The following is a 22,627-nucleotide window of genomic DNA, read 5'->3' as shown; positions in this document are numbered from 1 at the left end:
GCATTTCTTCCTCCATCTGTGTCCCCAGTGCGTGACGGTGTCGTGTCATATTCTGACGTAGTGTGGGTCTGTTTGAGAGTCTGATATACTTGAGTTTTGTCCTGCAGATTGGCTCCCCTTTTCTTGCTTTTGTTCCTCCAGCCTTTAGTTCTTGACAAACCCACTTGTCCCTCTCCATCCATGTTGCCCCTGGTAACCAAGGGGAAATGCACATAGACGTCATGCACAGCAACACAGGGAGTGGTTACACACAAAAAAAAAAGAGAAAGAGAAGGATGAACAGGGAAGGTTATGAGTTTAATTCCTTAAAGAACTCAGCTCCTCTCATTCGACTGCTGTAAACTGATGAAAAATTGCTTGCTGCCAAATGAAAGCCAACAGCTCTCTGCTGCCATCATGGCTTTAAGTGTCGGACTGCCACGTCTTTCTTTTGAATGAAATTTCCTTTGTGATGAGGCCAAATGCAGCTACCATTACAGCTTCACAAATGTCAAATAAATTTTGAAAGGATTTAACTTTAAATTTATTATATTAGTCCCGAATTGCTAGAATGTTCTGTGATTGTGGCAAAGCTGGTGGTATTTGCTGACAACCAGGCCAAAGGTTTATAGAAGATGCCAACCTTCCTCTGCAGCCTCTGCTGTGGTGGGTGAAAACTTTGCATTAAAGGGGAATTACCTTTTTTTTTTTACAACCTGGATCTTATTTCTGCCATAAAATACGATCGTTTACTCACCCATATAACTTTGGTGTCATTTGGAGTCGTTCGGACGATATTTAAATTCACCAATATCCATATAGTGGGAGTGACTGGGGCACCGCAACGCAACCTCTAAATAACGCGCATTATCTGCTGCGAAACTTGTTGATTTCTTCAATATTTTGTTATGATACGCTAGTGCTATTCCCCGTTGAGTCCAGAGTTACCTGTTGTCTATTCGTGGACGTGCAGCGGTTTGTTGTTCTTTGGCCAGCTGTTTCTCTCTCTGCCTCCGCATCCTCATTTCAACAAGCTCCTCATCCATATACTCAGGCTCAAAACGTTAAGGACGTCCATCATAAACAAAGTCATGGTCCACAACTTCAGAACTGGAAAAATATACAGCCAAGTTGCAAAAAAAATAGCAGTAGCAAATTACAGGTAGACGCAATCAGAGAAGACATCATCCAGGTCAGGGGTTAGTAGATCAATCTACAGACCCTGGATGATGATAACAGGTAACTCCGGACTCAACAGGGAATAGCACTAGCGTGCCATAACAAAATATTGGTGAAATGAACGAGTTTCCCCCAAATGACACCAGAGATATATGGGTGAGTAAACAATCGTAATTTATCCCAGAAATAAGGTCCAGGTTGTAAACAATGGTAATTCCCCTTTAAGTCCAGACACACCAAACTGACATTAACGAACTCCCAGCAGCACTACCTCACATTGCCTGTCTCTGGACCAAAAGAGCTGGCCTCTCCTGTATCATGCTGATCAGTCAGTCTATGGTTTATCCGTTCTAGAGACACAGATCTGTCTTACTGACAACCAAATACCAGCAAACAACTGACTGTTGTCTTGGTGTGTCACCGAATTTGAACGTAATTTCAATGACGAGAGCTAATAATAATAATAATAATACATTTTATTTGGAGGCGCCTCTCTGGGCACTCGAGGACACCGTACAACATATAAATAATAATAAAAACACTAAGAAGAAATAAGAAACAGATAAGAAGAGACAATGAAGATGGTTAAGTTGGGTAGGCAGTTCGGAATAGGTGAGTTTTTAGTCTTGATTTGAAGAGTGTGAGAGAGTCCAAGTTCCTGAGGTCCGGTGGGAGTGAGTTCCAGAGTTGAGGGGCAGAGCGGCTGAAAGCCCTGCTCCCCATGGTGACGAGGCGGGCGGGAGGGACAGAGAGGTGGACAGACGATGCAGATCTGAGGGAACGGGAAGGGGTGGCGATGTTGAGGAGTTCGGACAGATAAGGAGGGGAAAGATTGTGGATGGCCTTGAATGTAAACAGGAGGATTTTGAAGTCAATGCGGAGTTTGACCGGGAGCCAGTGGAGTTGCTGCAGAACAGGGGTGATGTGGTGGGTGGAGGGGGTTCTGGTGATGATCCGAGCTGCAGTCAACCAAAGAAAATCTGTTGGCTGAAATCAACACGGAAATGAATAGAGCATCCTCACGTTTACTATTTTGCCCACCATTTGTGGATGATATGCGATAAATCGCATTGACGCTCAAGTTTTCGGTTGTTCTTTTCAACAAACTGCAAGCGCATCACTTGTATATGATATCAGTTAGCTAGGTCAACTCTACGTGAAGCTTTAGTAAACGTCAAATGAGTTAGACCTAGTGGTCTCTTTTAGGTTGTACAAATTTAAAGTTGTGAAAGACATGGAGTATTACGTTAGGTGTAGTAATCTAAGTTAACAAACTACAACAAATAAGGACAAATAACGAAAATTTGCAAAATGCCAATTCACTATTTGTATTGAACACCACAACGTCTCGGGCAAATATTGCATAGCTTAAAAAATAATTATGATGCTATCCCAACTAATAAAAACAATTTATACAGTAGATGAAATGTCTGCACATAGATTAAGATAATGCGTTTTGTATGAATCCGTCATTGCCGTAATTATGCTGATATTGGATTTAGTGACAAATAGCAGCAGCCTGTGGAGTTCATCTACAGGAATACTAAACATACGTCCGTTGAGACGTGGCATTCTATGGGCAAATGTATGTAAGATTAAAATAGAGTGTTGGTGAATAAATCTTATTAGTAAAGAGCTGACTTTCAATTTAGCTGTGCTAGCTAGTTTAGCGAGTTCACGTTACGTCTGGCCTCGTTTCCTCCGTGTTTGACCAGCTGTCTGAAAATAATTGTAAACCCCCATGGTCTAAAAAATTCAAGAGCACAAACGGTGAACAACAAAAATAGCTTCACATGCTACATGAGTTCACCATGCCATTTTCTCCACCAGGTTAAATCCTCACAGGTGAGCGGCAGGTGTGTGTGGAAGGGGTTTTAGGGGAGGCGGCTTTGGGTAGGGAGAGATGCTTTCGGGAGCAATAGGAAAAACATAACGCAAGCACAACGTTGTTTGAGACCATGGCCATGGAGTAAATTAGACCCTGGCGGGCCGCCATAGCATTAACATTGTATGGGACATCAACGCTTCTGACAGGATTTAGGTCATGGTTGTGTAGAGCAGGGCCACACTAGTCTTGTTCCCTTAAATCGCAGGAATGCAAACTCTACCCATAGAGATTCTGCGATTATGTTAGCATATTTAGAATGCCATCACAGGGAATCGCTTAATGCTTTTTAAGCTATAGTTTAACACGTTCCCCATGCCGGTCTATGTAGCCTATATGCCATAGAACAAAAGTCCATTTGTGTTGGGATTATTGCTTTAGGGTTGTTGCTGACCTGTCGGATTATGTCATCGAATTAAGGTTTATGTGTGCGCTGTCTGCAGTTGTAGAAGCTCAGGACGTACTGTATTAATCGTAGTACTGTTGATAACGAGAGGTAAGTTTCTAAAGGTGTCCAGTGGTTGAAAGTACAATGAGATATCTATGCTATGTATTTGGGATAAGTTACTGACTGTTAGGTGGAGGAGGATAATGACTATCAACTTAGATTCAGCAGACGGTGTTGACACATATTTATCAGTGTGTTTGCCTTCTTTGGAAAAACGAATACAATGAAAGGGAGTGGCTGAAGATGGTAGCCACATGACTTTGATTGGTTGTCTCCAGCTTGTTCCGGGTTTTGCTGGAATATGTGCAAATGTCAGTTAAATGTAAAATGCAAATTTGTGCACATGTGTGTACACACACACACACACAAATATGTACATTTATGACATGTTGTCATAAAGGGGGGGCTGTCCTCTCAAGCTTCGTTCGGACTGAGGGGAACTAATGGTGGGCTTTTAGTGCAATCAAGAGATGCACCCTCACAGATGCATGTGCTTTGACTGTCAGGCGATTGCATGCGTACCGAATTTTTGCATATCCCTCTCCCTCTTTCTCTCTCTGTCTTCATACCTCCCATTTTTCCTCCTCTATTGTGTACACACACACACTCACACACACATACACTCTCACTCACTCCCTCTCTCTCAAACACTCTCTCACACATACTCACGCACTGCTCAGCTCCAAAGGATCAGTAGCTTATAAACTGGCTGCAGTCAGCAGTCAGTCTCTCTATGTTGTGAGAGAAGGGAAGGATAAATTGCTTCGACTGGATGGAGCGGAGCTCAGCCAAGCCTTACTGGATTGAGTCACACTGGGCAGAGGCTTTTTACTGGTGAACCAACGCAGGCTCCCTGTTGGCTTTTGTCAGACAGAACTGGTCTGTTCTGGGGTCACATTGACTGCATTAGTTCTGCTAAACTCTTGGTGGACTGATTTTCTGGACTGTGTGGAGTTTGCCTGTAGGCCTAGAGGAAAAAGGGCTCGAATGGAATTCCCTGCTTTTTTTTTTTCATCCCGCCCTCCCTCTCCCCCTTCTTTCACCCTGCCCTCATCTTCTCCCTTGCACTTTCACAGCAGACAACCAGTGTTGCAGAGCAGACAAAGGCAGCAGCCCTCAGTGCTTCTGTTCTTCTGCTGGCTCCTTTAAAGACGGAAAAGGGGATTTTTCTTCTTTTGCACAGAGGGATCTGCTAGTGTGAGAGATTACCAGCAGAACGCTTTCCAGTTCATCTGGAGGATTTTTTTATTGTCCCTTTTTTTTTTTTTCTTCAGATTGCCGAATTCTGTCTCTGACAGCAAAGATACATTTAGTGCGTGCATTGCTTTTCCTCTGCCGTATCTTGGCTGTCATTACTGGCAGTGGCTGGTAGTGGTGGTTGTGGTGGTGAAGCCGGGGCAGGCATGGCGCAGCAGGCAGGCATGGGGGTGACCCACCAGGACACCCTGGCAGTGCCCCCCATGCCAAAACACTCCGGCCTGAATGAAGACCTGGTGAAGATCCTGCGGGAGAACCTTCTGCAGCCGGAGAGGCCACGAGGACATCGGCGGTCGCCCTCCTCCATCTCACCCCGCCTCTCTCCCCGCAACTCGCCGCGACTGCTTCGCCGCATGTTGCTCAACAACAACATCCACAAGCAGAGGCGCTTCACTGTCGCACACACATGGTGAGACTTGAGTGGACAGATGTTCAGTGTGTTGGTGTTGGCTCTAGATGGGGACCTGAACAGACTAATAAACCGAACGAGTGTGTTTGTTTTTTGTCTGAGTAAAGCTGCACCCGTGGCAAACTTTCAAGGTTGGAATTGTGTTTGTTGAACGCTGTGTGCGAGAGACGTGGCAGTGTAGTGCAGCGATAAGCCATTTGAGTAATTAAACTTTGTTTGCGGTTTAACTTGAATGCGTTCCTCTCTCCGAAATGGCTGGAGAATGTGTGAGCAAATCTCCATGGTAGGCTATTGCCGTCAAATCTCCTAGGAAACCCTTTTCTTACCTTTAGATTATGAGTTTCTTTCGTATTCTTCCTTAATGTCCAACTGAATCTCTATACTAGAACCTCTCTGCCTATCTTCCCTTCAGTGCATTTCTCTGTTACCATTCTCACTCCCCCAATATCCCTCTCCTCCTCACCCTCTTCTTGTACTCTCCTTGCTGATCCTTCAGTGCGATATACAATAATGCAATATGTGAAGCGATAAACCCCCAAGCTGCATGTCTTGTTTGGTAGTTAGGATAGGAAGCCATCCATCACCACATTCTCTACTGCTGTGGTTTACTCTCCTCACCTGCCTGCCTGCAGTTTTTGACTATTAATTAGTCTTCTATTCTTGGCTGTCTATCAGCTTCTGTTGCATTCGCCCACATCTCATCCCTTCCCCTCGTCTCATATCTATTCTCCATTCTCTCTCTCCCTCTCCCCAACTGCACCCTTCTCCTCCTCCCCACTCTTATTTTTTTCTCCCCTTTAACCAATTTAGTTCCCCGCTTCCCCTTCTCTTCCCCCACCTCCATGCATTTTCACCTTCTCCTTTTTTTTTTTTTACGACTCATCTCTTTCTTTTCCATCTCCATTTTTTTCCCTTGCCCCTCTCTTCTTTCTCTCTCACGTCTTATGTTCCGCTTCCTCGATTCCCAATCCTTGCCACGAGACACCTCCCTTCTAGCATCTGGATCAGCCTCATGATGTAATTTCAAAATGTATATATTCATAAAGTCACATATCAGCAATTCCTTTCTATTTTCCTGTATCCCTCCTTGATTCTCCACTTGCTTCCACATTTGTATCTCAGTTCATTCCATTTTTATTTTATATTCTTCTCTACATCTTTAATCTTTCATTTTCACTTATTCTTTCATCCATAATTCCTCCATTCTCTTTGCATTTATCAGCTCTCTTCCCTGCTTCTTTTTCTTTCCCCCTTCTTATAATAGATTGAAATAATCGCTCGTGGTCGTATACATTATCGCACAGCTCCTATAGCTTCTTACTATTACAGAACCACTGCTTCCTGCTTGTGTTTTTGTTTTTTTCCCTGAATTAATTATCAGTCTGCAAAATTACCTCGTGACTTAATGTGCATGTTAATGTGGAGGTTTGTATGTGGCTGTTAATTCAGATTATGTAACATAAGACACTACCACCATCGCTGCCCCCGTCCCATGTGCCGCTTTAAATAGAAAGCTTTCTCATACACTTCAACATCGAGAAGCAGAAACGCTTTCATTCTTGGAATAGATTGTCTCTGTTCTGTTATGGTGCTCAGTGGGCCAAGTCAGCTAGATTTTCAAAGAAGGCGCATTTATTAAGTATCTATAACTGCTGTAAACACAGAGGGTTGTAAAAACCACTTCCAGGGATGTAAAAATACTGGAACGGGTGATATGACACATTCATTATTATAGATATAAATGATGAAATAGGAATGATGTTTAGAAAAGACGGTACGTTTTTATCTTGATAAAAGGCTTCTTAGCAGTTTCTGTCATTATATTCACGATGTGCATTGAAGGGGACCTTCTGGTTATTATTTATTGGGTGGAGCCATTATATTAATACATAAAACTGAACTGAATACTGATTAATGCATCAAAGATTCACACTTGCTCCATCTCGAAGACCTACTGCCAATGCACCTTTTAGCCTGAATCATCCATTTATATCAAGAAGTGATATAATGGAATTGGGTATGAATAGCACTTAGGTCCATTTTATATGGCATGGCAACACATTCTAAGCTTTTAGATGATGAAAATGGAAAGGTTTGGGCTAAGGACAAGGGCAAGCATCAAATAACACGAACAATATGGTCGGCTAGCACTGTGATCTGCCGTGTTACCCAAGCGCTTTTAGATGATAACAGGCTAAGCATCTTTTAAAAGAAAAACGACTGCTGGCATTATTCAGTGTTATCCAAATAGCCCATGAGAGGACCAGCATTGTCTGTGCGGCCACACCCTGATAGCAATAATGTTCCCTTGCCATAGAAAGCTCTTGCAATGCAATAAATATTGAATTCACATAAAATAATCAGACTAGAACTGCGTCTTGAAAGCTGTTCAGTGAAATCCTGACAGCGTGACTCTCCAGAGATTGAAAATGCAGTCATGTTTTTTTTTTTTCCAACGTAAACTACACCAGTTGGCTTTTAAAATGATATTTAAAATGTGGATTATGGTACAGAGCTGGAGACCATCATCAATAGTAGTTTGTAGGACAGTTTAATTGTTGTCTTTTAGAAGCGATGCCACTTTAAGCTTTAAATCTCTATTAAAAATGCTATTCTTGAATGAAGTCTGATAGCTAACACTCATTCCGGTGTTTATCCTTTGCTAAAACACTCTAATAAAACATTGTATGGCTTCCGCTGACACATAATTCACTGAGTGTAATGTGGTTTCATTAGACACCTTAACCGGGTCTTGCTAGAGACATCTCTGTCTGTGTGATGGAGAGAAGAAATGCGTTCACTGCCACGTGTCTCTGAATCTGGATGTAGAGTGTGTACCTTGTTCGTCTTTGGATCATGACATTTAAGGTGCTGGGAGAGCAAGAGTAAGAAAAGTCAGTAATAAGAAAAAAAAAAAAGGATGTCCACTTAATCACTGTGTAACCTGTTGTTCATACGCCTGTGTCGCTTCCTGACATTTGAAAAAAGTGTCAGACTATCAGACAAAGACAAAGAGAGTGTGGGAGGTTAGGAGACAAATTGCTGTTTGTGTGTATTTGTGTGAGCCAGGGAACGCAAGGGAGACGCAATTTGTTTGTGGGAGAGAGACACCATGAAATGGCCGGGAACGGACCGGAGGTTGACAACTGCAGTGTAATTTACTCCAATCACCTCCTCATTGTTTTACAGCTGCAGGGAATCACAGGACAACGGTGGTGTAAATCTGGTGACATACACGGTCCTCAGTGGCTCCACTCCACACTTCATTAACAAGACAATCCTTCTCCATGGGCCGATTGGTCTGATGTACAGCGTGCCTGCTCTTACCGGGCTCAACGCTGTGAAAACCATTCGCAAATTACTTTTACAACCACTTTGAAATTACTTCGGAGATTACTTTGGCTTCTTTTTTTTCCTTTTTTTTTTTTCGAGTGAATTTGATTGTAATTGTTTGCCAAGAAATAACATTTTTATTTATTGCAATAAAAAGGGTATCCTCAGGGAGGTTTTAGGGAAGGCAAATGTTTGGAAAAGGGTCTGGCCTCATTATATGGTGTCGTTTTAACTCTCAATTGTTGCAGAAATGTGAGGATGGAATAATGGGACTTTGAAAGCAGTAAATGTCTGAGCTCGGTTTAATTCGGATGAGAGGGTTTTAAGTGGCGTGTGTGGTAGTACTTATTCAATTGTTGCCAGTATTATTACACCCTAAGCTGCAGAACTACCTCCAACAGCAGCAGAAGCATTAGTGGGGCTTTCTGTATGGAATCAGGTAGTATCTGCGAAACTGGGTGTGTTAACAACAGGGTTAAGGCTCAGTATTGCATTGTGCTCAGCTATAACGGGACGTGTTTATGCTTCCAGTTGCTTTTGGCGTTAGCTCGGGTGCATTAGCGTTGCCATAGTTGGAAAGATTGTCGGTTGTAAATTACTTTTATTTTGATATACAGAATGAGTCTCTGAGGTCTGCTGAGACATGCTGATTTCTGGCATACAGCACGTTTTCTGCCATGTGTGAAAGCCTGGTCTCGTGGTGCAATATGTGGGGAGGTTAATTGCTTTCAAGAGTCATGCCTGCTTCATGACTGCGTGCGTTGACAGACACTAAGATGGCTATTATTGAATAATGCCCCTGCGTGTGCACATATGGGAAGACATGATTGGAAAAGCGGTCTCTCACAACGTTGAAGAGGGTGTACTCTCATCTTCTGGTGACAGACAGGCCGACACTCACGACTCAGTATTTGTATTCTATTCACCAGGATAACTCTGATGATATCCTGTTTTCAACTTTCCTCCTCACTGACCCTGAGGTATTTTTAATGCTGTTGCACAACAGCATCTGATGCTGCATCGCAACAGTGCAAGTGTCTCTTTATGTAAGAGGAAAAGAGGGGTTTTCATCGCGAGGAGGGCAGGAGGCTCCAACTGGTGGTGCCGATGCCGTGTTTCTGCTCTGGCTGCGAAGTCCCACTGGGGAGTTTTGGTAGTGATGACTGGAGGGTTTTGGAAAAATGTGTGATGGATTGACGGATAGCTGGATGGATGATCGATGACTGACGGGTGGTTGAATGCAGGAAGGGTGGGATGGGGTAAAAGAGAGTGAGAGTGTGGGAGTAGAGGACCTCAAGCTAAATGCAGTGGTTCTAATTTAGGCAGAGCGTGACTCTCTTCACTTCTCACTGGTTATATCATCTGTTTGTACATCTTCCCTGCTGTCTGTCATTTTTTTTATTTTTTTTTTTTGAGGAAGCTTATACAATTGTTACAGTAACAGTTGGTCAAGGTCTAACTATTGTTTCTGTACATCTTAATAGTCCTATGACTCATGGATGGGCTTTGTTCGCGTCTCTGACAAAACAAGACTGACATTTTTTAAACAACTAAACAAACAATATATCCTGTAATGTGTTAATTGGTGAGCTTTAGACGTGCAGGAGTTTTTATTATTCTCAAACAGAGACAAGTTTATTAAAACTATCTGGCAATCAAGATTGTGTAAATGAGCGTAAATGTCTCTCTAGCTATCAAACTAATGGCAGTAGCTTCTTATTTATCATGCAGACATGAGACATTTGTTCTCAATTTGTTAGCATATAGCAGCCAAACTATTCCTTCAAGTTGTCCTTCAATTTATCATTTGTTTTAGAGGAGAATTGATTTGTTCATCAATGCATTACTTGATTGACATAAAATTGAATCAAACCAATTTGTTAGTAATAGGCGGTTTAGGGTTCTGCATCAGTTTGACGCCGAAGCTAAGGCCCAGACCCTACGCAACCTGACACTTCCCCAGAAACGTAGCTACGCGGCACCGCAGATCGCAAGAGCTGTGATTGGTCCACTTGGTAGTAGCGTGTTTCTGCTTTAGTATTTCCGACTGCTTCTCCATCTCCGCAATTTTTGGATTGATTGTTTTGGATCAGTAACGATGGAACACATCGAGGAAAGGTTAACTGAGGAGGTTTGGAGATACAAACATTTGCATGACTCGTCTACGGTGAAATTTCGGCCGAAGTTTCAGTCGCCATTGATGAAAGTGCAGCAGGAAGTAGAAACAAAAATGAACCAGACTGGCAAAAAAGACACAGCGCCTACTAGCGTTTGGGTGGTGTCTTAACAGAGCGAGCCAGACTGACGAGCGCACAAATATAAGAGCAAGTATACAAATATATACAGGGGTGCGTAGGTTACTGCGTCAATGTCCCGCAGTACCCTAAATGAGCCTTAATGCAATATTCTCTGGGTTTAGTAGCTTTCCTTTGTCAAATATGCTATTATTAAAATATTCGTGGGCCAGACGAAATCTCCTCCCTTAATATGTCTCTAGGTCAGGACATATTAAGGGAGGATTTTTTTTTTAGACAAACTGTTTTAATCTGAAAGCACAACTGTAGATATTTGTCATATTAGCCTTAAAATATTTAGCAGGGTAAACTCACTTGTAACGTAGTTCTCTAGCATAATGGCCTGAAATCCCGAATGTCCCAGTGGCCCAAATACAAGACGTTCTTTCGTGTCAACGGGTCTGTTAACACAAATTAAATATAAAATGGCTCAGATTCATCACAGGAATACGTTCTTGTTTCTTGTACCTTGAAGCGGAGGCGATTTGAGGTTGTCAGCATGTTCACCCTTGTGAAGTGAAGCCCTCTTATTGCCTACTCAACAGCAGTGCTCACTGTGAGTTGTCAGCCATTGCTATGTAGTTATTCCAGGTGAAATAAGGCTTTTTCTAAATCTGTCATTTCTTTAAATAGTCTGTGCCGTTTTGCCTGTTCATATGTGTTCCTCTTCTCCTGGTTGACGGTCTATATAACGTCCAAACGTTTTATTTTCTCTTTAAGGGAGCAGCTTTGTTTAAATAATTACCTTTCATTCATTTGTGGTGGCATTGGTTTGCAGCTGTCATCCTGCTGTGCAGTAAGGAGGATGCTCTGGTTTTATCAGCCCAAACACTGCTCTCCACCCAGGAGAATAGAGTGCCTGTGATTTGCATACATATGAGCATTTGAGCTGTGCTCCTGCTGCTGCTGCTGCTGCTGCTGCTGCTGCTGCTGCTACAGTGCTAACAGTGCTGGCTGCATTAATCATCAAGACATTTAATTTTCAAAGACAGGCAGATTTAGACTAATCGATGACATTCACATGATTTTGCCTATGTCCACAGAAACGTACACTAATAGATACATACTCACTTTGTCACTCCCTCACTATCGGAGATTAGACAAGAGCCCGGTTATATGACTCAGCTTTGACTTTGTATTCTGAGGTGGTGGCCGAGCCGGTGTTGGCTGAGATGAATAAGAAAAGTAAGATTATGTAACAGTGTGACAAAAAGAGATTGCGAAAGATAGAAGAAGGATGAGTGAGGTAGATCGGGGACAAAAGAAGTGTGTTTGCGAGATATGAAATAAACTTCCTGTTGGTAAAACATACAATATGTAATATTTCACCAATGAAAAGAAGCCCACTGGAACCACTTCCCAAGCCCATTCATCTCACTTAATAGAGTTAAAAATTCTGAATTGTGCATCAGTGGCACATTACCGCATTATAACCTGACGTGGTGATGGGCTATTCCATGGTCTGCTAATGTAGTCGAATGTAGTGGCCAATGACTGATCTGGAATGACTGTCCAACCGTCATTCGTTGATATGAATAATGGTGAAGAATTACATTTTCCACAAAGAGAATTCTACCTAAAACTGCTGACCTCACAGAAAACGCTGCAGCAAAACTTGCCTTTAGTACACATTAATCCTACCACAAACACAAACGTTGGTAAAAATATATATAATGTCAATTCCACACGCATAAATATAACGTCTCAGGTTTAATAATGAGCACCCTCTGTTTTATAAACTAAATAAACAGATTTAGACCCTCATCCACGTCTGAATTCTTCAGTCCATCACTCAGAAAGTACAGAGCAAACTCTGCCTTTCATACGCCAATCGCTGCACATAATCTCCGGTCATATGATACGGATTTACCTGGGGTTGTGATAAAGCAGTAAAAAGATGTGATTATGAAAGATAAAGTATGTGGCCACGTATACACTGCATCCATTCTTTGAACGTACAGTAGCCATAAACAAGGGTGAAAAATGCCTGTTCACAAACTTAAGGATGACGTCCATGAAATGATGTCAGACATAGAAATGAAAAATGAAGGATTACAAACCATTCACTGCACTCTTGCACTCTATCATTTGTGAAGTTCTATAACTGGATGTTTCCAACCAAATTTGTACTTCGGAGTCTGTCCAAGCTCCTGTGAATCTCTGTTGCCCTCCGTCTCCTTCCTCCTCCTCATTTTCTTCACATTGTGACCATCAAGCCGAGTGCGGTGCCAGAAGTTGTCAGGCTCACATCCACCACACGTCAAATTCTATAACCCTTCCGAAAAGCACTTGGGACATTTAACACTGCCTCCAGTTCTGCTTGTAGATGTATGGTTTTATTTTTATGACACCACCCATTTCAGGTTTCCTGAAGCACATTGATCTGTGTGGTAGTTCACTTAAGCAGGTCTGCAGTGATCTGGAATAAAGGGTTGTGTGCATATTCATGATCTCTTGCATCCAACTGGTCCAGACACATGAAGGTGTGTTAGCATTTGTTCCTGCATTACCAGATTTAATTAAATGATGACCAGAATAAATCTGCATTGAAGAGGCCACAGCTGCAGGGTTTCATCAAAGGCCTTTTGATATGTTGATATCTTTTTGATTCAACCAAATGACTGAAATATTCCGCCTGTGCTTGCTCCAATATGTCAGCCATTCATGTACTTTTGTTTTCATCTCGTGTCATTTACATTTCTCTATCTCAATATCTGTCTGTCTATACTTTTATCTCTGTTTCTGTGTGTTTATCTGTATGGGCATATTATAAATGCTGGACTTTTTACCCTTTCACCATCTGCGCTCTCTCCTCTTTAATTCTCTTCTTCACATCTTGATTATTGTCAGCTGTGTTATAGTTCAGTTGATTCCACCGCTACAGTGCAACTTTGACTTGATTGGTAAGGGGAGAATTCAGTTAGTGATTAGGGCTCTGATAAATGCAGCTGCACCAAAGCCACCGCAGAATAGCCCGAGGATGGAGGGATTTGAGAAGAGGAGTGCCAATGCGAGGGGAAGTTGTTAATGGCTATGAGTATCTTTGTAATGGACTGCAGATGGCCATGCAGTCTTTTTGTGCATATCTTATTCAGCCACTGTGGAGGTTTTAGAGGTACCGGCTATATTTCAGTCACAGCCCTATTCTCACCCTAGTGAAGATTCTCCTAATCACATGGAGGGGTAACTCAAAATTAATCTTAAGGTATAGCCTTAAGCTTTCATTATCATTTTCTATGAGAGAGCTTGGTCTGAGGTGAGATTCATTAACGAGGCGTGGCTGCGGTAAATCCATTGGTCATGTGTGATTATAGTTGGCAGGCTCAGCTCATTGAGCGGTAATTGCATGTATAACCCTCTCAAGTCATGATGCTCATTTTTCTCCACTTAGACACCATTAGTTGAAGATTCTTTTAGGGTTATGTCAGTTCACAAAAAAAAAAAACACAAAACCTGCACTGCTGCAGTGGACTTGACTCGTAAACTGAAAAGTTCCCTGTAGTTTAGGGTTTGGGAAGCAGTAAATCAGTGAATATACAGTTTTTAAGTAAGCTGGCAAATGGATAAAATATTGAAAAGCAAGCATATTTGCATTATTTGATTTAGCTGTTCTGTTTCTCTTATGCTCCAGAGATGGCTGCAGATCCATTTAGCTTACACTCCACTTAACTCTATCACAGACATGGGAGACATGTTTGAGAAATGCCTGATAGATTTTTGGACAAGACATTATGTATTTCTCTTTTTAGACAAAAGTAAATAAATAAATAAAAAGTCTGTCCTTGCCCAGAAAGTCGTGAGAGTGATTCTTTGTGTTCCTCAGGCTACTAATCGCATAGTATTCTGTCTGCGTTGACTACTGGATGTTCATGACTTGGTCAGATAGAGGATTGCAGCATGAAGAGATGTATGGCTCTGCTGGCGTTGGGACACCTTCCATCATTTAAAAATGTAATTCTTTTGAATTCAGTCCATTTCTCTTCAGTCTAGCTTTTGGTGAACGTAAGCGATACACTGTGTGTTGTAACATGGAAAGCTGCATCGTCTCATTGCCCAGGTAGGGTGGTGAGCTCAGTGACCTTGCTATAAACAATAAAAAATAGAGAAGTTGTGCAAAACTCATTCAGGGCAGTCCATGCTTCTTCATATTACCTTGCGCTGTCTGTCCGAGCTCAGAGAAAGACGGTGTCCACCTCTAGCTTTTCTAATGAGGCGCATGTCCAATTAAGATGCAGCTGCCTCCTGTGTTGTGAGAGCCATCCTGCTATTGATGTCATCCCTTGATCATTTTTTTGACAGCTGCTTCCAATATCCTGCTCTTTATGAGTGTGTGTTTTCATCTTTTATGTGCTAGCATTTGTGTGCGTACGTGTGTGCAAATATGGACTGGGTAAACACATCTGGTGGATTCATCGGTGCCTTTGTGTGCGTGCATTATGTATATATACACATAAATTTGTATTCATGTGTGTCCGTTTCTGTATGTGTGCTTTTTGTGTGTGTGTGCGTGCGTTCCTGTCGGTGTCAATATCCACCCTGATTACCAGTCTTCTGCTGTCTGTCCGACCACTGGGGCTGTCTCCTTTGATTGCATTGATTTAGTGCCGCTGCATCCAGTAATGAAAGATGAAAAATGAACAGCATGCTCTGAGTGTGAGGTAATTGGTCTGCACCATGAGTTTCTCATGGTTCTCAGGAGGCAGAGAAAAGGGAAAGGTGGAAGAAATTTAAGGGGGCCTCCACCTGTGTGTGTTTTTGGGGATAATACACAGCATTCAAAGCTTCGTGGATGTTACGCATATGCAATGTTGGTGGCAAAATCAGCTCGGGCAATAAAACGTACAAGTCTGATTCGTCTCCTGCACCATAATAGCCGAGTGCATAGTCTCATACACTCATGCAAGAGATGAATCCTGCCTTCATGAAGATCAACAGTGTCACAAAGGTTAAGTCAACACTTGTGCGTTTGAAATGCACTGCATTACACAGAAGGCTGTTTCTGTTATTTGTTCACCTCACTTACAGTCTGAGGGGAAGCATCCTCCAGAACCAGCATAAACTTCATTAGGAGGCAGATTTGATTGCAGATCATTGTTTTATTGGGCTGCATTAGTTTAAGCTAGTGCAGCATAACTTGTCTGGTGTAGCCAGACTCAGCTCTTATTAGATAAGGAGTTTGAATTTCATTATGAGGCGCTTTTCAACAGATACAGAGAAAAAATACCCCTGCACGCAACTGGATAGTCCTACAACCAATCAGAGCCATTTTGTCCAACTCTACTGTGACTGTGTCGCTGTTACACTTATGTCCATCACTGCGCAAAGCACTGTCCATATGATTTGATCAGCCCTGCAGATCTTTGCCGGGGCATAATCCGTTCCCAACGGCTCGACCCCAGATCAACTTTCCGTCTCAAAAGGTTTGGGGGTGGATGGAGTGGTGCTGTCTCCCAGGCTACATAATACCTTCAAATAGCCGAGAAGCTGTCTATCTGTTTGCAGATCCAGTTTACTGTGTGGACCAGATGCTTGAAGGCAGGGTTATCTGTGAGCAGGCAGATGTTTTGTAAGAACCATTCTCTTCAGAGTTTACTTGGTGCAGATGGCAGGCATGTAACAATTACTCTCCCTATAGCCTTATGCTCCTGTGTGCATAAGGCTTTAGGAAGCAAAAACACTGGTTAATTTAGGTGAAGCTCTTGGTTTTGGTTCAAGGTAAATACACTGTTTATGGGAGTCGTGGCAAACGTTTACTGTGTTTAAAGACCACAGAAGTGCTGTTGGTAACTAAACATAGCCATATAAATGTTTTACAATCCTCCAGCCACTACAGGTGGATATCGTACAGCAAAATCCAATATTTGTGTGGACAAATATATGGCAACATGCCAACTATGTAACATATCCTCATTGCGATAATAGAAAATGTATTTCAACTAGGGGTGGGACTCGATTAAAAAAAATAATCTTATTAATTAGAGGCTTTGTAATTAATTAATCTCGATTAATTGCATTTCAATCGTATAACAATATTTGCCCCAAAAAGCAACATTATTTTAACTTAAATGGATTTTAGTGGACAACTGAATCAAGTACTGACACAACTGACACAGACATGAATATTGTAAACTCAAACAGTTTGTGTTGCCGACACGTCTTGTCCGTACTCGTACCAGGACTGCTAGCGCTAACAGCTCCGGCAGTTTCTGTGCTCACTGCAACATGCTTTGCATTTAGATGGCACCGTAGGGTTGAAGTGCTTCGGTGGTATGCAAACTCTTTTTTTTGTTTGTTTGTTTTTTTTTTTTTTTTTTTTGCACAAGTTGCACAAACCCCCGCTTTTATCAAGGCTTCCATCAGGTAGGTTTTTAAAATAAAATTTGCCTTCCATCAGTCCTAGCATCGTACTTTCATCCGATTGCTCTGTTTTGGTAGCCATTAGACTACTAGATAGACTATTTCCCAATTTTTCTTGTCTTTTCTTTTCTTTTTTTTATTCCAAACTGTATACACACAGTTCTTACGCTACTCATTCATTCATTCATCTTCTGTAACCGCTTGTCCTGTGAAGGGTCGCGGGGGGGCTGGAGTCTATCCCAGCTGTCACGCTACTCACTCTTGGATGAAAATACTAATCAAAATATGTTTCACTGCTTTAAGATAATTCAAGTAATTGTTTTATGAACATATTTACCAAGTGTCATCCGTAGCTGCTCAATAAACATACTTTGTTTTCGACATCATGGTGAGTTTCTGCAGCAACCTAAAAAAAAGAAAGCCTGCTCTTCAGTCTCGAAGGCTCTCTAGCTTGGCAACAGGCACTGCAGCAATGCCCACACATAGTGTAAACAGGGAACCGGGAAACACACAGGAAAACAGTTACATCACACTTCCCCCACAATACGCACAAGCGCACTCATGCATACACGTACATGCAAACTCCGCAGATACATGTCCAGATGTACCTTTTTGTCCCTAATCACATGTTTACAGGTTATTGATACACACTATTCTGTATGTAGGTTGTCTCTCAACAATAAGAGATATATATTTTTGTGTTAGAAGCCGAGAAATAAGAAATGCAGTCCTACTTTTAGGTTGATGTCAGTTCATCCTCTGAGACTGTCATTACCGCAGAGCTGCTTTGCCGGTGGAAAATGGTGGGACAACGACCACTTTGGACCGATGAATGACAGGAGAATTACAGATTACTGTTGTTGAAATGGCCAGTATAATCACAAAGGCCAGTGCGCTGAGCTGTTGCTGCCCAATAAGGTTGATAAAAAAATAGTTTATCTCTGACTCTGAAGCTTTAAACATCAGCGCAGTGTGTGGTAAGCACAGGATGAAACTGAAAAGCTTTGTAAGCTGTATCTGCATACTGTAGGTTAATCAGATACAGGACTACAGCACTGAATGACGTGCATAATATAAGGTGGTGCTTGTGTTTTTGGAAAAATTCATATTCGCAGATGGTGTCCCCATTTGCGTGTTGCAAACATCCTCCGCGTATTGAAACGGCACTCTGTGTTCCTCACAACGGTTTTGTTTTTAGACTTTCATTACCTCTGTGTTGCCCCTGAGAGTCCTGAAGCTCATTTTGCAGATCCCCAAGAGGAAGAAGCCAAAGGCTGTTAGCTGCTGTGTGTTGCAGGTCACAAACTAGTTAGTGACATCATCATTGCTGGTTCTGCATCTCTGTGTAACGTTTAAATACAGTTTGACTTTAGGCAGCGTCACTTGCTTCTCTGGGGAAACGATGGCTTTAAACAATATTGTGCAGCTGATGATCAGTGCAGCTTCAAAAGGTAAAGTTTGTCCCTCCACTTTGTTCACAGTGACTGACACAGTTGTCTTTAACCTCTTTGACCGACTATAGCCTTTCTGTCACCCCAGTTACTACAATAATAATCATAAACACACTTAAGGCGTCTTGTATGGGGAGTGGTGAGAATTTCTTGTGGGGTTTGTTTGTTTGGGACTGAGCCAAACTACCTGGTTCCACCACTTTCCAATTATTATTTTTTCTTTATCCCAAGCTATACCGGTTTGGCTGTAAGTGTCATATTTACTATGCAAACATGAAAGAGGTAAATTAAGACTCTTGTTTTTTATGCTTTGTTTTTCCCTTTTTGTAATTCCTATTCACTATGTCTGGACCTGTAGAGTGTTTGTATTTCAACATGGTCTCTGGAGGAGGGAGAGGTGAGGAAGAGCGATTCACACGATATGAACTTTGTCTGACCTGGTCTGGTAGAAGGTCTCCTCTAGTAGCCTGCAATTCCAAGTGTTTATGACCTATTATATCCACCATTCAGGTAGATGTTTGGTTCTTGTCGAGTGCTTTCCCCTGGGTTTCGCGGTGCTACTGAAAACACAGTCACACCCACACAGTGGGCCTCTTAAAAAAAAAATTAAAAAAAAAAACCTACAAGAGAACCTTGTTATGTCCGGATTGTTCCTTGATTTTCAGGAAAAAGGTACTTTTCTCCACCGGTCCGCTGAAAAACATACTCATTGGTTGCCGTGACAACAGGCGGCTAACCTGGAAAGGAACTCTTCATGCCACCACCGTTGAGGGAGCGCTGTGCAGTGTGTCCAAGGATGTTGGAAGGCTCTGTGAAGGAACCCCCTCTGCTGCGTTATCATTTGTGGAGAGATGACCTTTCAAAATCGCTGCATGCCTCCGCTCTTCTTGGCGTGGGGTTTGATTGCGCGGCTCGTCGGCTTTATCTAATCGAGGGTACTTACGCCTCAATTTCAGTGCACACGTGAACTCTCTGTGGACCTTAATTGCATCTGTTTTCTAAAGGTTCACCTGCAGGTTTTTTTTTTTTCTTCGACGGCCTGTAGTTTGTTTGTTGACATGTTGGTAGAATTTCCCAGTAAATGGGTTCACCTGTGCTCCAATTTCTAGCGTTGAATAATTTATACACCAGCCAGGTTTGCACGTAAAAAAGAGGAGGGCACTGGGCAAGAATAGATGTTGTAATATTTATAACAAGCTGGAAAGACAGACCTAATTTTAGAATCTAATGTAAATTGATGATTGACTGTGGAAATAATAGCACAGTGTCTCTTAATTATTTCTGCGTGTCTTCTGTGAGGAATGAGACTTGTGTTAATATGAGTATATGCAATCACTTCTATGTTGGTGTGTACAAGTATGCAATTTTCTTCATGTTGCTATGTGGGTTAAAATTCATTTGACAGCCAGAACTACTAAATCTTCTTTTAAAATTGGTGTTTGACAGCTTATCTCACAAGCCAGGGAAGAGGAGGAGGAGGAGAGAGAAAGAGGGAGGGGAGGAAAAACAGCGGGGCTGGTGTGTTTTGCGTCAGTGGGCTGTTCCTGCGCTGACTTCTTTGTTTAGGCTTAACCTGTTTCCCCTGGATGAAGCATGGGAATGCATCCACAGAACAGTAATCTGTGTGTTTGGAGAAGAGCCAGCCAAGTGGCCGTTTTCAACACTGTACTCGCTGTAAGACAGATGATGTTCCTTTCCTTCCGCTGGGATGCACTGTGTATTGAAGCAATATCTCTTAAAATAGTATTCTGCAGCACGGAACACCGTTTTCCTTCAACACACAGTAAAATAAGTGTTTGTGATTCCTCAAGCAGCCAGAAAATGTTTCCCTCATCTGGTGGTTAGGCAATCAGTGTGCCTTTGCTTTGAAAGAAGTCTGTTTAGGTGGTCTTCCTACAGAGGTTATAAAGCATTGCAACTGAGACCTCTGGGTGAATCCAACACACTCCTATAACAGCAACCTGGGCCAAGATAAGCTAAGACCACGACATGAAGCTCTGTGTAAAATTCTCCAAATAAATTACTGTTAAAATTAATGTGTGTTCTCCTCTTGAAAGACCTCTAAACTGAAATTGAATTTTCTGCCTCTTTCTGTGTTTCATCTCCTTTTCTATCACAGAAGGGAGTGTCATTTAATTTTCCCTCACATCTCTGCTTCCCAGGTTTCCCTGTGATTGGGATTGCCAGTTTATGTACAGTTCGTCTGATCTTTCTTTAAAGGTTTTTTTTTTTTGATCTGATGCTGCACGATGTGTGATATAATATCTATTGGCGTGCCTTTACAGCACAGAGTCGAGAAATAATCTGGTGTTTCCCTCATTTCAGATACTGATATCATGCAAAGTGTCATTAAGCACTCGAGGAGAGGCATAAACAAGATTACCGTGGCCATATTTCTCTCGGAGGGGCTTAGGAAGCAAGTGATGGAAGATCCACCATAAATCACAGCTGATTTTAGCACGCATCAGCAGGTTGCGCTGCGTAGACCACTTTCCTAAGTTGCTGACTGATATTTTTTGGTGTTGAGCCAAATAATGTGATGTAAGAGGTGTAGAAGTTCTGCCATATCCCCACTTTTTTCTTTCCTTTTTTATCTACTTTTTCATTTTTTATTCCAATATTTATCTTTATTATGTGCTGGGACCTAATTTGTTGTCTTGTCGTGCCCATACAAATGTCACATGAAGAGAGGAAGCCTACATTATTCATGGAGAGGGAAAATGCTGTAACAAGCTGTGAGAGAGAGTAATTTGATGATGATGATGATGAAACATTTATTGTCCGCTGGGAGAAATTAATTGCGTGTGACAGACTGTCAGTTGACACGGCCTTACAAAACAAGCAGCAGAATAAGTACACACAGATAACAATAAACCATATGAGTGATTCATAAATTTAATATAAGGCGTGGTAATGTATGCTGACAGGGACAGCCCAGAAAAAAAAGAAGTACACGGAAATAGACTTTGCACTTTATATGGTAATGCTGTGACGTAAGTGATACTTAAGATAAAATTAAGCAGCAATAAATGTACTGGACTATAGTGTTTTTAGACACCATTAAGATACACTTAAATGTATTTAGGTACACTATTTAAGTAAATGTGCTTGGTTTCAACTTCTAGTACATTAATATAGTTAGAAATGCTTGGAAATATACTTGGAATTTAATAGAAATGTGAAGTTAACATTCTAAATATAATTTAGTTGAATTTGCAAAGTGTTTCAAGTATATTTAAATACAAATTAATGTTATGTTAAAGCAGTCACTTAAGTGCAGGTGAAATTAAGTATGTGTTAAATTACACATCATTCTAACATTAAGCACAGTTTCAGGATGATAAAAATACCGTATTACCGTATTAAATACACCATAAAATGTTACAATGCACTATTCTACAAAGTGGGACAGTCAAGTAAATGAAGTGCTATGTAGTTCGTGCTTGGTTTATAAGGACTGAACAACTAACAAAACAACAGGTTCCCTTCATCACAAAATTTTATTAAACTTGAAATGTATTCGTCTTTAAATCCAGATGAGTTGTGTCTATTTGAACATCTCCAAATTTAAACCAAAGATGGCATGCTAACTTCCACCGAACAAAATAAACAACTATAATCCACACAGTCACTACAGTTTCTTTTTAAACACAAAGTTTTCATTGTTACATTTCCTTATAATCACCGCTCTCACGCCAGACACTGTGCTGCCGACTGTCAGCGTATCCATAAACAGGTTTGTGTATTTTGAGTTATTTCAGGGCCCTGTTCTCCATTGCCTTTGCAAAAGACCAAATTTGTCAGTCATCTGTGCACGATGAGGTGATGAGCTTGAAAGCTTCAGTTGTGATGCTTTTGTTCAGCTGGTATTCCTCAACTTTGGAAAGAAGTAAGTGTAAAAAACAGATGTCAGTAAAACCTTTATAGTCGTCCATAAATTTAAAATTCAAAATGACACTTTGCTCCTCATATTATAAATATTGCAAGTTTAATATTAACTTCATATTAATTTTATTGTGCACTGCTTAAATATTT

General features: G+C 41.5%; 1 protein-coding gene across 1 annotated transcript in view; it reads left to right on the top strand.

Annotated features, from left to right (window-relative positions):
• Window positions 1-5,086: 5,086 nt before the first annotated feature.
• pde4d (phosphodiesterase 4D, cAMP-specific) overlaps window positions 5,087-22,627 on the top strand; it is an 87,016-nt gene continuing 69,475 nt past the window's right edge. The window contains exon 1 of the mRNA XM_084551514.1: window positions 5,087-5,157. Coding sequence (XP_084407640.1) covers window positions 5,102-5,157 — 56 coding nt within the window. The 5' untranslated portion in view covers window positions 5,087-5,101. The remainder of the gene's footprint in view (window positions 5,158-22,627) is intronic.

This window comes from Chelon labrosus, assembly GCF_963514085.1.
Source record: "Chelon labrosus genome assembly, chromosome: 9".
In the NCBI taxonomy this organism is placed as follows: domain Eukaryota; kingdom Metazoa; phylum Chordata; class Actinopteri; order Mugiliformes; family Mugilidae; genus Chelon; species Chelon labrosus.
Note: the sequence above shows the minus strand (reverse complement) of the source record. Positions and strands in the feature narration are given on the sequence as shown.